The following is an 18079-nucleotide window of genomic DNA, read 5'->3' on the forward strand; positions in this document are numbered from 1 at the left end:
TGTGTAATACATTGTTTGGTATGCACCACTTGCACTGCTGTTTACAATGTGTGCAATTCATCTAGTGTGTAATACATTGTTTGGTATACACCACTTGCAGTGCTGTTTACAATGTGTGCAATTCATCTAGTGCGTAATACATTGTTTGGTATGCACCACTTGCAGTGCTGTTTACAATGTGTGCAATTCATCTAGGGTGTAATACATTGTTTGGTATGCACCACTTGCAGTGCTGTTTACAATGTGTGCAATTCACCTAGTGTGTAATACATTGTTTGGTATGCACCACTTGCACTGCTGTTTACAATGTGTGCAATTCATCCAGTGTGTAATACATTGTTTGGTATGCACCACTTGCAGTGCTGTTTACAATGTGTGCAATTCACCTAGTGTGTAATACATTGTTTGGTATACACCACTTGCAGTGCTGTTTACAATGTGTGCAATTCATCTAGTGTGTAATACATTGTTTGGTATACACCACTTGCACTGCTGTTTACAATGTGTGCAATTCATCTAGGGTGTAATACATTGTTTGGTATGCACCACTTGCAGTGCTGTTTACAATGTGTGCAATTCATCTAGGGTGTAATACATTGTTTGGTATGCACCACTTGCAGTGCTGTTTACAATGTGTGCAATTCATCTAGTGTGTAATACATTGTTTGGTATACACCACTTGCAGTGCTGTTTACAATGTGTGCAATTCATCTAGGGTGTAATACATTGTTTGGTATGCACCACTTGCAGTGCTGTTTACAATGTGTGCAATTCACCTAGTGTGTAATACATTGTTTGGTATACACCACTTGCAGTGCTGTTTACAATGTGTGCAATTCATCTAGTGTGTAATACATTGTTTGGTATACACCACTTGCACTGCTGTTTACAATGTGTGCAATTCATCTAGGGTGTAATACATTGTTTGGTATGCACCACTTGCAGTGCTGTTTACAATGTGTGCAATTCATCTAGGGTGTAATACATTGTTTGGTATGCACCACTTGCAGTGCTGTTTACAATGTGTGCAATTCATCTAGTGTGTAATACATTGTTTGGTATACACCACTTGCAGTGCTGTTTACAATGTGTGCAATTCATCTAGGGTGTAATACATTGTTTGGTATGCACCACTTGCAGTGCTGTTTACAATGTGTGCAATTCACCTAGTGTGTAATACATTGTTTGGTATACACCACTTGCAGTGCTGTTTACAATGTGTGCAATTCATCTAGTGTGTAATACATTGTTTGGTATGCACCACTTGCACTGCTGTTTACAATGTGTGCAATTCATCTAGTGTGTAATACATTGTTTGGTATACACCACTTGCACTGCTGTTTACAATGTGTGCAATTCATCTAGTGTGTAATACATTGTTTGGTATACACCACTTGCAGTGCTGTTTACAATGTGTGCAATTCATCTAGTGTGTAATACATTGTTTGGTATGCACCACTTGCAGTGCTGTTTACAATGTGTGCAATTCATCTAGTGTGTAATACATTGTTTGGTATGCACCACTTGCAGTGCTGTTTACAATGTGTGCAATTCATCTAGTGTGTAATACATTGTTTGGTATGCACCACTTGCAGTGCTGTTTACAATGTGTGCAATTCACCTAGTGTGTAATACATTGTTTGGTATGCACCACTTGCACTGCTGTTTACAATGTGTGCAATTCATCTAGTGCGTAATACATTGTTTGGTATGCACCACTTGCAGTGCTGTTTACAACGTGTGCAATTCATCTAGTGTGTTATACATTGTTTGGTATGCACCACTTGCAGTGCTGTTTACAATGTGTGCAATTCATCTAGTGTGTAATACATTGTTTGGTATGCACCACTTGCAGTGCTGTTTACAATGTGTGCAATTCATCTAGTGTGTAATACATTGTTTGGTATGCACCACTTGCACTGCTGTTTACAATGTGTGCAACCATTCTTCCTACTATCACAGACCTACACTATTACCACATACACTGGAATGTTTATATGTTGTTTATCTGAATTCCAGCTACTTTATCCTTAGAATTGGCCATAGTTTGTTTACAAATAAGCATTCTTTGTTTATTTTTAATTATTTTTTTAATTTATATGTTATACTACCATGTAGTCAAGTAATGATTTAAAAAGCCGGTGTTGTGTTTTTATTCTAAATCACTTTTACCTGTTCTTTGTTTGTTTTTAATTACTATGACTACCTTATTAATTATTTATGAGTGACCCTTCCTCATCCCCACTCACCATGTGAAAAGTCCACATTTTCAAATCATTGCTTTATTACGTGGTAGGGAAACTATTATTTTTTCTAAATGTAAAAGTAAACAATAAACAAAAAATAAATATTTGTAATCAAATATGACCAATCCCCAAGCCCTGTGAACTAACCCAAACTGTTATTTTCACTCACGTCTTTATCTGTGTATGTTTCTACTTACAAGGTGACAAAACAAGCTAAACGGAGTAAACCCCTTCCACCAGCACCTTACTGCGATATTGAAACATATTCAGAATGGACACCTGAAGATAATGGGTCACCAGCAAGTCCCATCATGGTTGTCCCGGAAACAAACCCCAAGGGTATGCAAATTTTACTGCAAGACGAACAACCTCCTCCAGCTCTAAGGGGCAAACAGTTGTCAAGGCAACGACCTGCTGCCAGAACAGGTCAATTATTGCTTCAAGATGAAAACCCACCCCCTGCCTTTGTTGAGCCAAAGAAAAAAACTGAAACTGTTGAAAATAACATTAATTCAAAAAGTACTTTTCCTGCTGAAACATTCCTGCAGGACGATTCACAAAAGGCAACTGAGGACAAAGGTCAAAGGTCAAAACCTCCAGGTCACCAAGGTCACAAGGTTGAAGTTGATCTGGATGAAATTAGAAGGTCAATGACTGAACTTGATGGCATTCCTCCACTTCCACCTAGGTATGTATACGCCATTTAATCAAAATGTACAATGTTAACCTGGTCACTTCCATCCAGGTATGTATACATCATTTAATCACATTTCTAGTGTTAACCTGGTCACTTCCATCCAGGTATGTATACATCATTTAATCACATTTCTAGTGTTAACCTGGTCACTTCCATCCAGGTATATATACATCATTTAATCACATTTCTAGTGTTAACCTGGTCACTTCCACCCAGGTATGTATACATCATTTAATCACATTTCTAGTGTTAACCTGGTCACTTCCATCCAGGTATGTATACATCATTTAATCACATTTCTAGTGCTAACCTGGTCACTTCCATCCAGGTATATATACATCATTTAATCACATTTCTAGTGCTAACCTGGTCACTTCCACCCAGGTATGTATACATCATTTAATCACATTTCTAGTGCTAACCTGGTCACTTCCACCCAGGTATATATACATCATTTAATCACATTTCTAGTGTTAACCTGGTCACTTCCACCCAGGTATATATACATCATTTAATCACATTTCTAGTGCTAACCTGGTCACTTCCATCCAGGTATGTATACATCATTTAATCACATTTCTAGTGCTAACCTGGTCACTTCCATCCAGGTATGTATACATCATTTAATCACATTTCTAGTGCTAACCTGGTCACTTCCATCCAGGTATATATACATCATTTAATCACATTTCTAGTGTTAACCTGGTCACTTCCACCCAGGTATGTATACATCATTTAATCACATTTCTAGTGTTAACCTGGTCACTTCCACCCAGGTATATATACATCATTTAATCACATTTCTAGTGTTAACCTGGTCACTTCCATCCAGGTATGTATACATCATTTAATCACATTTCTAGTGCTAACCTGGTCACTTCCATCTAGGTATGTATACATCATTTAATCACATTTCTAGTGTTAACCTGGTCACTTCCATCCAGGTATATATACATCATTTTAATCACATTTCTAGTGTTAACCTGGTCACTTCCACCCAGGTATGTATACATCATTTAATCACATTTCTAGTGTTAACCTGGTCACTTCCACCCAGGTATGTATACATCATTTAATCACATTTCTAGTGCTAACCTGGTCACTTCCATCTAGGTATGTATACATCATTTAATCACATTTCTAGTGTTAACCTGGTCACTTCCACCCAGGTATATATACATCATTTAATCACATTTCTAGTGTTAACCTGGTCACTTCCATCCAGGTATGTATACATCATTTAATCACATTTCTAGTGCTAACCTGGTCACTTCCACCCAGGTATGTATACACCATTTAATCACATTTCTAGTGCTAACCTGGTCACTTCCACCCAGGTATATATACATCATTTAATCACATTTCTAGTGTTAACCTGGTCACTTCCACCCAGGTATATATACATCATTTAATCACATTTCTAGTGTTAACCTGGTCACTTCCATCTAGGTATGTATACATCATTTAATCACATTTCTAGTGTTAACCTGGTCACTTCCATCCAAGTATGTATACATCATTTAATCACATTTCTAGTGCTAACCTGGTCACTTCCACCCAGGTATATATACATCATTTAATCACATTTCTAGTGCTAACTTGGTCACTTCCACCCAGGTATGTATACATCATTTAATCACATTTCTAGTGCTAACCTGGTCACTTCCATCCAGGTATATATACATCATTTAATCACATTTCTAGTGCTAACCTGGTCACTTCCATCCAGGTATATATACACCATTTAATCACATTTCTAGTGCTAACCTGGTCACTTCCATCCAGGTATGTATACATCATTTAATCACATTTCTAGTGTTAACCTGGTCACTTCCACCCAGGTATGTATACACCATTTAATCACATTTCTAGTGCTAACCTGGTCACTTCCATCCAGGTATATATACATCATTTAATCACATTTCTAGTGTTAACCTGGTCACTTCCACCCAGGTATATATACATCATTTAATCACATTTCTAGTGTTAACCTGGTCACTTCAATCCAGGTATGTATACATCATTTAATCACATTTCTAGTGCTAACCTGGTCACTTCCACCCAGGTATGTATACATCATTTAATCACATTTCTAGTGCTAACCTGGTCACTTCCACCCAGGTATGTATACATCATTTAATCACATTTCTAGTGCTAACTTGGTCACTTCCACCCAGGTATGTATACATCATTTAATCACATTTCTAGTGCTAACCTGGTCACTTCCACCCAGGTATGTATACATCATTTAATCACATTTCTAGTGCTAACCTGGTCACTTCCACCCAGGTATGTATACATCATTTAATCACATTTCTAGTGCTAACCTGGTCACTTCCACCCAGGTATGTATACATCATTTAATCACATTTCTAGTGCTAACCTGGTCACTTCAATCCAGGTATATATACATCATTTAATCACATTTCTAGTGCTAACTTGGTCACTTCCACCCAGGTATGTATACATCATTTAATCACATTTCTAGTGCTAACTTGGTCACTTCCACCCAGGTATGTATACATCATTTAATCACATTTCTAGTGCTAACCTGGTCACTTCCACCCAGGTATATATACATCATTTAATCACATTTCTAGTGCTAACCTGGTCACTTCCACCTAGCAGCCATTTTGTTTGCAAATTTTCCATGTCCAAAGCCATAACTCAGACATGCTTGAACAGATCTCATTCAAAGTTGGTATTGGGACAGTGTTCTATGACATACATGTGCATATTCATTGTTGTTGTGATACAATCCAATATGGCCGCCTGGCAGCCATTTTGTTTGCGATTTTTCTATGTCCAAAGCCATAACTCAGACATGCTTGAACAAATCTCATTCAAAGTTGGTATTGGGACAGTGTTCTATGACATACATGTGCATATTCATTGTTGTTGTGATACAATCCAATATGGCCGCCTGGCAGCCATTTTGTTTGCGATTTTTCTATGTCCAAAGCCATAACTCAGACATGCTTGAACAAATCTCATTTAAAGTTGGTATTAGGACAGTGTTCTATGACATACATATGCATATCCATTTTCGTCGTGATACGATCCACCATACCCGACCCATCCTTTATTGTTGTAGGCATGTTTCATGTCCAACAAGCAGACACAACATATCTAAGTCTGTTTGATTTAGGTTCACAGGTGTTGTTGCGTGATCAGAGTAATTAAGGAATAATTCCTTAAAAAACAATCATAGCGGGTACTATGTCATTCTCAATGACTTGTTTAATCACATTTCTAGTGCTAACCTGGTCACTTCCATCCAGGTATATATACATCATTTTAATCACATTTCTAGTGTTAACCTGGTCACTTCCACCCAGGTATATATACATCATTTTAATCACATTTCTAGTGCTAACCTGGTCACTTCCACCCAGGTATATATACATCATTTTAATCACATTTCTAGTGCTAACCTGGTCACTTCCACCCAGGTATATATACATCATTTAATCACATTTCTAGTGTTAACCTGGTCACTTCCATCCAGGTATGTATACATCATTTTAATCACATTTCTAGTGTTAACCTGGTCACTTCCACCCAGGTATGTATACATCATTTAATCACATTTCTAGTGTTAACCTGGTCACTTCCATCCAGGTATGTATACACCATTTAATCACATTTCTAGTGTTAACCTGGTCACTTCCACCCAGGTATATATACATCATTTAATCACATTTCTAGTGTTAACCTGGTCACTTCCATCCAGGTATATATACATCATTTAATCACATTTCTAGTGTTAACCTGGTCACTTCTACCCAGGTATATATACATCATTTAATCACATTTCTAGTGTTAACCTGGTCACTTCCACCCAGGTATATATACATCATTTAATCACATTTCTAGTGCTAACCTGGTCACTTCCATCCAGGTATATATACATCATTTAATCACATTTCTAGTGCTAACCTGGTCACTTCCATCCAGGTATGTATACATCATTTAATCACATTTCTAGTGCTAACCTGGTCACTTCCATCCAGGTATATATACATCATTTTAATCACATTTCTAGTGTTAACCTGGTCACTTCCACCCAGGTATGTATACATCATTTAATCACATTTCTAGTGCTAACCTGGTCACTTCCACCCAGGTATATATACATCATTTAATCACATTTCTAGTGCTAACCTGGTCACTTCCACCCAGGTATGTATACATCATTTAATCACATTTCTAGTGCTAACCTGGTCACTTCCATCCAGGTATGTATACATCATTTTAATCACATTTCTAGTGCTAACCTGGTCACTTCCATCCAGGTATGTATACACCATTTAATCACATTTCTAGTGTTAACCTGGTCACTTCCATCCAGGTATGTAATACACCATTTAATCACATTTCTAGTGTTAACCTGGTCACTTCCACCCAGGTATGTATACATCATTTAATCACATTTCTAGTGCTAACTTGGTCACTTCCACCCAGGTATATATACATCATTTTAATCACATTTCTAGTGCTAACCTGGTCACTTCCACCCAGGTATGTATACACCATTTAATCACATTTCTAGTGTTAACCTGGTCACTTCCATCCAGGTATGTAATACACCAGACTACCAACAGCTGTAACTTGTTTTTACATGTAAATGGGTCTCATAATCTCTACATTGATCATTGTCATATATTTTATGTTGGTGTTGTTCTCAAAGTCTATTGAAATGAATGAATTGATACATTGGGTCTTTATGTTTTTTGTGTCCAACTCAATAACTTTTGGAGAAGGTCAAAGATCAGAATCTTGTACAACTGAAATCAAACAGTGCTGTGAAAACTACATAAAGTTACAGCAGTTTAAGGAGGGTCATGTCCTGTTTTGTGTTTCTAACAGCATTTATTCACAAATATATAATCAGTGATTTTGTGACAAGGGAATTCATACATTGTGACTTTTTTTCTGATAGGTCATGTAATGTTGTCTATCACACATTTGCTTCCATAACATATCCCCACCCCTCACTCCTCACTCCTCACTCCACCATGTTAGCATATTGTTCTGTGGGATGACATTGAAAGTTGTAACAGCTCTGTTCATATTGTAATAGTCACTTCTCACCTTTCAGGTCATCATCATATCGTAGTCTGACAGATTTTGAAAATTCCAGTCTCGGACCAGGTGCAGTCGGAGGCAGTCTCCATGACAACAGATCTGTAGATGAGGAAAGACTTTTAAGAGATGCACCATGGTTTCAAGCAGGTATCCCAAGGTATGTGAGATCGAATGAGAATCTGATGTTGAAGTGAGATGGAATGTCATGTCACTTGGGACTCTGATTGTGAGATTCTAAGCTGAGTTTATACTTCTTGGGTGAGATTATAAATGCTGTGTATTCAACAGTTACTCACAGTGTTCTACTAATACTGAAGTATACTTAACTATGACTTTCAACTAACTGAACTCAAACCTGCTATCAGGCTATGATGTAATTGTTTTTATGTGTTTATCAAATAATGGTGAGGAATCCATACTCGGCAGTCTACTATTCAAACAATGTCATAGAAGGCAATGTTAATATCATAGAAGGCAATGTTAATGTCATAGAAGACAATGTTAATGTCATAGAAGATAATTGTATTGTCATAGAAGGCAATGTTAATGTCATAGAAGGTAATGTTAATGTCATAGAAGGCAATTGTAATGTCATAGAAGGCAATTGTAATGTCATAGAAGGTAATGTTAATGTCATAGAAGGTAATGTTAATGTCATAGAAGGCAATGTTAATGTCATAGAAGGCAATTGTAATGTCATAGAAGGCAATTGTAATGTCATAGAAGACAATGTTAATATCATAGAAGGCAATTGTATTGTCATAGAAGGCAATTGTAATGTCATAGAAGGCAATTGTAATGTCATAGAAGACAATGTTAATGTCATAGAAGGCAATGTTAATGTCATAGAAGGTAATGTTAATGTCATAGAAGGCAATTGTAATGTCATAGAAGGCAATTGTAATGTCATAGAAGGCAATGTTAATGTCATAGAAGGCAATTGTAATGTCATAGAAGGCAATTGTAATGTCATAGAAGACAATGTTAATGTCATAGAAGGCAATGTTAATGTCATAGAAGGCAATTGTAATGTCATAGAAGGCAATTGTAATGTCATAGAAGACAATGTTAATGTCATAGAAGGCAATGTTAATGTCATAGAAGGCAATGTTAATATCATAGAAGGCAATGTTAATGTCATAGAAGACAATGTTAATGTCATAGAAGACAATGTTAATGTCATAGAAGGCAATTGTAATGTCATAGAAGGTAATTGTAATGTCATAGAAGGCAATGTTAATGTCATAGAAGGCAATTGTATTGTCATAGAAGGCAATGTTAATGTCATAGAAGGTAATGTTAATGTCATAGAAGACAATGTTAATGTCATAGAAGGCAATGTTAATGTCATAGAAGGCAATTGTATGTCATAGAAGGTAATGTTAATGTCATAGAAGGCAATTGTAATGTCATAGAAGACAATGTTAATGTCATAGAAGGCAATGTTAATGTCATAGAAGGTAATTGTAATGTCATAGAAGGTAATGTTAATGTCATAGAAGGTAATGTTAATGTCATAGAAGGCAATGTTAATGTCATAGAAGGCAATTGTAATGTCATAGAAGGTAATTGTAATGTCATAGAAGGCAATGTTAATGTCATAGAAGGCAATTGTATTGTCATAGAAGGCAATGTTAATGTCATAGAAGGTAATGTTAATGTCATAGAAGGCAATTGTAATGTCATAGAAGGCAATTGTAATGTCATAGAAGGTAATGTTAATGTCATAGAAGGCAATGTTAATGTCATAGAAGGCAATTGTAATGTCATAGAAGGTAATTGTAATGTCATAGAAGGCAATTGTAATGTCATAGAAGGCAATGTTAATGTCATAGAAGTCAATGTTAATGTCATAGAAGGTAATGTTAATGTCATAGAAGGCAATTGTAATGTCATAGAAGGCAATTGTAATGTCATAGAAGGCAATGTTAATGTCATAGAAGGTAATGTTAATGTCATAGAAGGCAATTGTAATGTCATAGAAGGCAATTGTAATGTCATAGAAGGTAATTGTAATGTCATAGAAGGCAATTGTAATGTCATAGAAGGCAATGTTAATGTCATAGAAGGTAATTGTAATGTCATAGAAGGCAATGTTAATGTCATAGAAGGCAATTGTAATGTCATAGAAGGTAATGTTAATGTCATAGAAGGCAATGTTAATGTCATAGAAGGCAATTGTAATGTCATAGAAGGCAATTGTAATGTCATAGAAGGTAATTGTAATGTCATAGAAGGCAATTGTAATGTCATAGAAGGCAATGTTAATGTCATAGAAGGCAATGTTAATGTCTTAGAAGGCAATTGTAATGTCATAGAAGGCAATGTTAATGTCATAGAAGGCAATTGTAATGTCATAGAAGGCAATTGTAATGTCATAGAAGGCAATGTTAATATCATAGAAGGCAATTGTAATGTCATAGAAGGCAATTGTAATGTCATAGAAGGCAATGTTAATATCATAGAAGGCAATTGTAATGTCATAGAAGGCAATTGTAATGTCATAGAAGGCAATGTTAATGTCATAGAAGGTAATGTTAATGTCATAGAAGGCAATGTTAATGTCATAGAAGGCAATGTTAATGTCATAGAAGGCAATTGTAATGTCATAGAACGTAATTGTAATGTCATAGAAGGCAATGTTAATGTCATAGAAGACAATGTTAATGTCATAGAAGGCAATGTTAATGTCATAGAAGGCAATTGTAATGTCATAGAAGGTAATGTTAATGTCATAGAAGGCAATGTTAATGTCATAGAAGGTAATTGTAATGTCATAGAAGGTAATTGTAATGTCATAGAAGGTAATTGTAATGTCATAGAAGGTAATTGTAATGTCATAGAAGGCAATTGTAATGTCATAGAAGGTAATGTTAATGTCATAGAAGGTAATTGTAATGTCATAGAAGGCAATTGTAATGTCATAGAAGGCAATGTTAATGTCATAGAAGGCAATTGTAATGTCATAGAAGGCAATGTTAATGTCATAGAAGGCAATTGTAATGTCATAGAAGGCAATTGTAATGTCATAGAAGGCAATTGTAATGTCATAGAAGGCAATTGTAATGTCATAGAAGGCAATGTTAATGTCATAGAAGGTAATGTTAATATCATAGAAGACAATGTTAATATCATAGAAGACAATGTTAATGTCATAGAAGGTAATGTTAATGTCATAGAAGGCAATTGTAATGTCATAGAAGGCAATGTTAATGTCATAGAAGGCAATGTTAATGTCATAGAAGGCAATTGTAATGTCATAGAAGGTAATTGTAATGTCATAGAAGGCAATTGTAACGTCATAGAAGGCAATGTTAATATCATAGAAGACAATGTTAATGTCATAGAAGGCAATGTTGATATCATAGAAGACAATGTTAATGTCATAGAAGGCAATTGTAATGTCATAGAAGGCAATGTTAATGTCATAGAAGGCAATTGTAATGTCATAGGAGGTAATGTTAATGTCATAGAAGGCAATTGTAATGTCATAGAAGGTAATGTTAATGTCATAGAAGGTAATGTTAATGTCATAGAAGGCAATGTTAATATCATAGAAGGCAATGTTAATGTCATAGAAGGTAATGTTAATGTCATAGAAGGCAATGTTAATGTCATAGAAGGCAATTGTAATGTCATAGAAGGCAATGTTAATATCATAGAAGGCAATGTTAATGTCATAGAAGACAATGTTAATGTCATAGAAGGCAATGTTAATGTCATAGAAGGCAATGTTAATGTCATAGAAGGTAATGTTAATGTCATAGAAGGCAATGTTAATATCATAGAAGGCAATGTTAATGTCATAGAAGGTAATGTTAATGTCATAGAAGGCAATGTTAATGTCATAGAAGGCAATGTTAATATCATAGAAGGCAATGTTAATGTCATAGAAGGCAATTGTAATGTCATAGAAGACAATGTTAATGTCATAGAAGGCAATGTTAATGTCATAGAAGGTAATGTTAATGTCATAGAAGGCAATGTTAATGTCATAGAAGGTAATGTTAATGTCATAGAAGGTAATGTTAATGTCATAGAAGGTAATGTTAATGTCATAGAAGGCAATGTTAATGTCATAGAAGGTAATGTTAATGTCATAGAAGGCAATGTTAATGTCATAGAAGGCAATGTTAATGTCATAGAAGGCAATGTTAATGTCATAGAAGGCAATTGTAATGTCATAGAAGGTAATTGTAATGTCATAGAAGGCAATTGTAATGTCATAGAAGGCAATGTTAATATCATAGAAGACAATGTTAATGTCATAGAAGGCAATGTTAATATCATAGAAGGCAATTGTAATGTCATAGAAGGTAATGTTCATGTCATAGAAGGCAATTGTAATGTCATAGAAGACAATGTTAATGTCATAGAAGGTAATTGTAATGTCATAGAAGGCAATGTTAATGTCATAGAAGGTAATTGTAATGTCATAGAAGGCAATGTTAATGTCATAGAAGGCAATTGTAATGTCATAGAAGGCAATGTTAATGTCATAGAAGGTAATTGTAATGTCATAGAAGGTAATGTTAATGTCATAGAAGGCAATGTTAATGTCATAGAAGGCAATGTTAATGTCATAGAAGGCAATGTTAATGTCATAGAAGGCAATGTTAATGTCATAGAAGGCAATGTTAATGTCATAGAAGACAATGTTAATGTCATAGAAGGCAATTGTAATGTCATAGAAGGCAATGTTAATGTCATAGAAGGCAATGTTAATATCATAGAAGGTAATGTTAATGTCATAGAAGGCAATTGTAATGTCATAGAAGGCAATGTTAATGTCATAGAAGGCAATGTTAATATCATAGAAGACAATGTTAATGTCATAGAAGGCAATGTTAATATCATAGAAGACAATGTTAATGTCATAGAAGGCAATGTTAATATCATAGAAGGCAATGTTAATGTCATAGAAGGTAATGTTAATGTCATAGAAGGTAATGTTAATGTCATAGAAGGCAATGTTAATGTCATAGAAGGCAATTGTATTGTCATAGAAGGCAATTGTAATGTCATAGAAGGCAATTGTAATGTCATAGAAGACAATGTTAATGTCATAGAAGGCAATTGTAATGTCATAGAAGGCAATGTTAATGTCATAGAAGGTAATGTTAATATCATAGAAGGCAATGTTAATATCATAGAAGGCAATTGTAATGTCATAGAAGGCAATTGTAATGTCATAGAAGGCAATTGTAATGTCATAGAAGGCAATTGTAATGTCATAGAAGACAATTGTAATGTCATAGAAGGCAATGTTAATGTCATAGAAGGCAATGTTAATGTCATAGAAGGTAATGTTAATATCATAGAAGGTAATGTTAATATCATAGAAGGCAATGTTAATGTCATAGAAGGCAATTGTAATGTCATAGAAGGTAATGTTAATGTCATAGAAGGCAATGTTAATGTCATAGAAGGCAATTGTAATGTCATAGAAGACAATGTTAATGTCATAGAAGGCAATTGTAATGTCATAGAAGGTAATGTTAATGTCATAGAAGGCAATTGTAATGTCATAGAAGACAATGTTAATGTCATAGAAGGCAATTGTAATGTCATAGAAGGTAATGTTAATGTCATAGAAGGCAATTGTAATGTCATAGAAGGTAATGTTAATGTCATAGAAGGCAATTGTAATGTCATAGAAGGCAATGTTAATGTCATAGAAGGCAATTGTAATGTCATAGAAGGTAATGTTAATGTCATAGAAGGCAATGTTAATGTCATAGAAGGCAATTGTAATGTCATAGAAGACAATGTTAATGTCATAGAAGGCAATTGTAATGTCATAGAAGGTAATGTTAATGTCATAGAAGGCAATTGTAATGTCATAGAAGACAATGTTAATGTCATAGAAGGCAATTGTAATGTCATAGAAGGTAATGTTAATGTCATAGAAGGCAATTGTAATGTCATAGAAGGCAATGTTAATGTCATAGAAGGTAATGTTAATATCATAGAAGGCAATTGTAATGTCATAGAAGGCAATGTTAATGTCATAGAAGGTAATGTTAATGTCATAGAAAGCAATTGTAATGTCATAGAAGGCAATGTTAATGTCATAGAAGGTAATGTTAATGTCATAGAAGGCAATTGTAATGTCATAGAAGGCAATTGTAATGTCATAGAAGGTAATGTTAATGTCATAGAAGGTAATGTTAATGTCATAGAAGGCAATTGTAATGTCATAGAAGGTAATGTTAATGTCATAGAAGGTAATGTTAATGTCATAGAAGGCAATTGTAATGTCATAGAAGGTAATGTTAATGTCATAGAAGGCAATTGTAATGTCATAGAAGGCAATTGTAATGTCATAGAAGGCAATTGTAATGTCATAGAAGGCAATTGTAATGTCATAGAAGGCAATGTTAATGTCATAGAAGGCAATGTTAATGTCATAGAAGGCAATGTTAATGTCATAGAAGACAATGTTAATGTTATAGAAGACAATGTTAATGTCATAGAAGGTAATTGTAATGTCATAGAAGGCAATTGTAATGTCATAGAAGGCAATGTTAATGTCATAGAAGGCAATGTTAATGTCATAGAAGGCAATTGTAATGTCATAGAAGGCAATGTTAATATCATAGAAGGCAATGTTAATGTCATAGAAGGCAATGTTAATATCATAGAAGGCAATTGTAATGTCATAGAAGGCAATGTTAATATCATAGAAGGCAATGTTAATGTCATAGAAGGCAATGTTAATATCATAGAAGGCAATTGTAATGTCATAGAAGGTAATTGTAATGTCATAGAAGGCAATGTTAATATCATAGAAGGTAATGTTAATGTCATAGAAGGTAATGTTAATGTCATAGAAGGCAATGTTAATGTCATAGAAGGCAATGTTAATGTCATAGAAGGTAATTGTAATGTCATAGAAGGCAATTGTAATGTTATAGAAGGCAATTGTAATGTCATAGAAGGCAATTGTAATGTCATAGAAGGCAATTGTAATGTCATAGAAGGTAATGTTAATGTCATAGAAGGCAATTGTAATGTCATAGAAGACAATGTTAATGTCATAGAAGGCAATTGTAATGTCATAGAAGGTAATGTTAATGTCATAGAAGGCAATTGTAATGTCATAGAAGGTAATGTTAATGTCATAGAAGGCAATTGTAATGTCATAGAAGGCAATGTTAATGTCATAGAAGGCAATTGTAATGTCATAGAAGGTAATGTTAATGTCATAGAAGGCAATGTTAATGTCATAGAAGGCAATTGTAATGTCATAGAAGACAATGTTAATGTCATAGAAGGCAATTGTAATGTCATAGAAGGTAATGTTAATGTCATAGAAGGCAATTGTAATGTCATAGAAGACAATGTTAATGTCATAGAAGGCAATTGTAATGTCATAGAAGGTAATGTTAATGTCATAGAAGGCAATTGTAATGTCATAGAAGGCAATGTTAATGTCATAGAAGGTAATGTTAATATCATAGAAGGCAATTGTAATGTCATAGAAGGTAATTGTAATGTCATAGAAGGCAATTGTAATGTCATAGAAGGCAATGTTAATGTCATAGAAGGTAATTGTAATGTCATAGAAGGCAATGTTAATGTCATAGAAGGCAATTGTAATGTCATAGAAGGTAATGTTAATGTCATAGAAGGCAATGTTAATGTCATAGAAGGCAATTGTAATGTCATAGAAGGCAATTGTAATGTCATAGAAGGTAATTGTAATGTCATAGAAGGCAATTGTAATGTCATAGAAGGTAATTGTAATGTCATAGAAGGCAATTGTAATGTCATAGAAGGCAATGTTAATGTCATAGAAGGCAATGTTAATGTCTTAGAAGGCAATTGTAATGTCATAGAAGGCAATGTTAATGTCATAGAAGGCAATTGTAATGTCATAGAAGGCAATTGTAATGTCATAGAAGGCAATGTTAATATCATAGAAGGCAATTGTAATGTCATAGAAGGCAATTGTAATGTCATAGAAGGCAATGTTAATATCATAGAAGGCAATTGTAATGTCATAGAAGGCAATTGTAATGTCATAGAAGGCAATGTTAATGTCATAGAAGGTAATGTTAATGTCATAGAAGGCAATGTTAATGTCATAGAAGGCAATGTTAATGTCATAGAAGGCAATTGTAATGTCATAGAACGTAATTGTAATGTCATAGAAGGCAATGTTAATGTCATAGAAGACAATGTTAATGTCATAGAAGGCAATGTTAATGTCATAGAAGGCAATTGTAATGTCATAGAAGGTAATGTTAATGTCATAGAAGGCAATGTTAATGTCATAGAAGGTAATTGTAATGTCATAGAAGGTAATTGTAATGTCATAGAAGGTAATTGTAATGTCATAGAAGGTAATTGTAATGTCATAGAAGGCAATTGTAATGTCATAGAAGGTAATGTTAATGTCATAGAAGGTAATTGTAATGTCATAGAAGGCAATTGTAATGTCATAGAAGGCAATGTTAATGTCATAGAAGGCAATTGTAATGTCATAGAAGGCAATGTTAATGTCATAGAAGGCAATTGTAATGTCATAGAAGGCAATTGTAATGTCATAGAAGGCAATTGTAATGTCATAGAAGGCAATTGTAATGTCATAGAAGGCAATGTTAATGTCATAGAAGGTAATGTTAATATCAGAAGACAATGTTAATATCATAGAAGACAATGTTAATGTCATAGAAGGTAATGTTAATGTCATAGAAGGCAATTGTAATGTCATAGAAGGCAATGTTAATGTCATAGAAGGCAATGTTAATGTCATAGAAGGCAATTGTAATGTCATAGAAGGTAATTGTAATGTCATAGAAGGCAATTGTAACGTCATAGAAGGCAATGTTAATATCATAGAAGACAATGTTAATGTCATAGAAGGCAATGTTGATATCATAGAAGACAATGTTAATGTCATAGAAGGCAATTGTAATGTCATAGAAGGCAATGTTAATGTCATAGAAGGCAATTGTAATGTCATAGGAGGTAATGTTAATGTCATAGAAGGCAATTGTAATGTCATAGAAGGTAATGTTAATGTCATAGAAGGTAATGTTAATGTCATAGAAGGCAATGTTAATATCATAGAAGGCAATGTTAATGTCATAGAAGGTAATGTTAATGTCATAGAAGGCAATGTTAATGTCATAGAAGGCAATTGTAATGTCATAGAAGGCAATGTTAATATCATAGAAGGCAATGTTAATGTCATAGAAGACAATGTTAATGTCATAGAAGGCAATGTTAATGTCATAGAAGGCAATGTTAATGTCATAGAAGGTAATGTTAATGTCATAGAAGGCAATGTTAATATCATAGAAGGCAATGTTAATGTCATAGAAGGTAATGTTAATGTCATAGAAGGCAATGTTAATGTCATAGAAGGCAATGTTAATATCATAGAAGGCAATGTTAATGTCATAGAAGGCAATTGTAATGTCATAGAAGACAATGTTAATGTCATAGAAGGCAATGTTAATGTCATAGAAGGTAATGTTAATGTCATAGAAGGCAATGTTAATGTCATAGAAGGTAATGTTAATGTCATAGAAGGTAATGTTAATGTCATAGAAGGTAATGTTAATGTCATAGAAGGCAATGTTAATGTCATAGAAGGTAATGTTAATGTCATAGAAGGCAATGTTAATGTCATAGAAGGCAATGTTAATGTCATAGAAGGCAATGTTAATGTCATAGAAGGCAATTGTAATGTCATAGAAGGTAATTGTAATGTCATAGAAGGCAATTGTAATGTCATAGAAGGCAATGTTAATATCATAGAAGACAATGTTAATGTCATAGAAGGCAATGTTAATATCATAGAAGGCAATTGTAATGTCATAGAAGGTAATGTTCATGTCATAGAAGGCAATTGTAATGTCATAGAAGACAATGTTAATGTCATAGAAGGTAATTGTAATGTCATAGAAGGCAATGTTAATGTCATAGAAGGTAATTGTAATGTCATAGAAGGCAATGTTAATGTCATAGAAGGCAATTGTAATGTCATAGAAGGCAATGTTAATGTCATAGAAGGTAATTGTAATGTCATAGAAGG

General features: G+C 34.1%; 1 protein-coding gene across 2 annotated transcripts in view; it reads left to right on the forward strand.

The window, feature by feature from the left end:
* LOC144451139 (uncharacterized) overlaps positions 1–18079 on the forward strand; it is a 59384-nt gene that overhangs the window by 16622 nt on the left and 24683 nt on the right. For both annotated transcript variants that reach the window (XM_078141916.1, XM_078141917.1), the window contains exons 7-8: positions 2447–2934; positions 8045–8188. In XM_078141916.1, the coding sequence (XP_077998042.1) occupies positions 2447–2934; positions 8045–8188 (632 nt within the window). The remainder of the gene's footprint in view (positions 1–2446; positions 2935–8044; positions 8189–18079) is intronic.

Source organism: Glandiceps talaboti, chromosome 21, assembly GCF_964340395.1.
Source record: "Glandiceps talaboti chromosome 21, keGlaTala1.1, whole genome shotgun sequence".
Taxonomy (NCBI): Eukaryota; Metazoa; Hemichordata; class Enteropneusta; family Spengelidae; genus Glandiceps; species Glandiceps talaboti.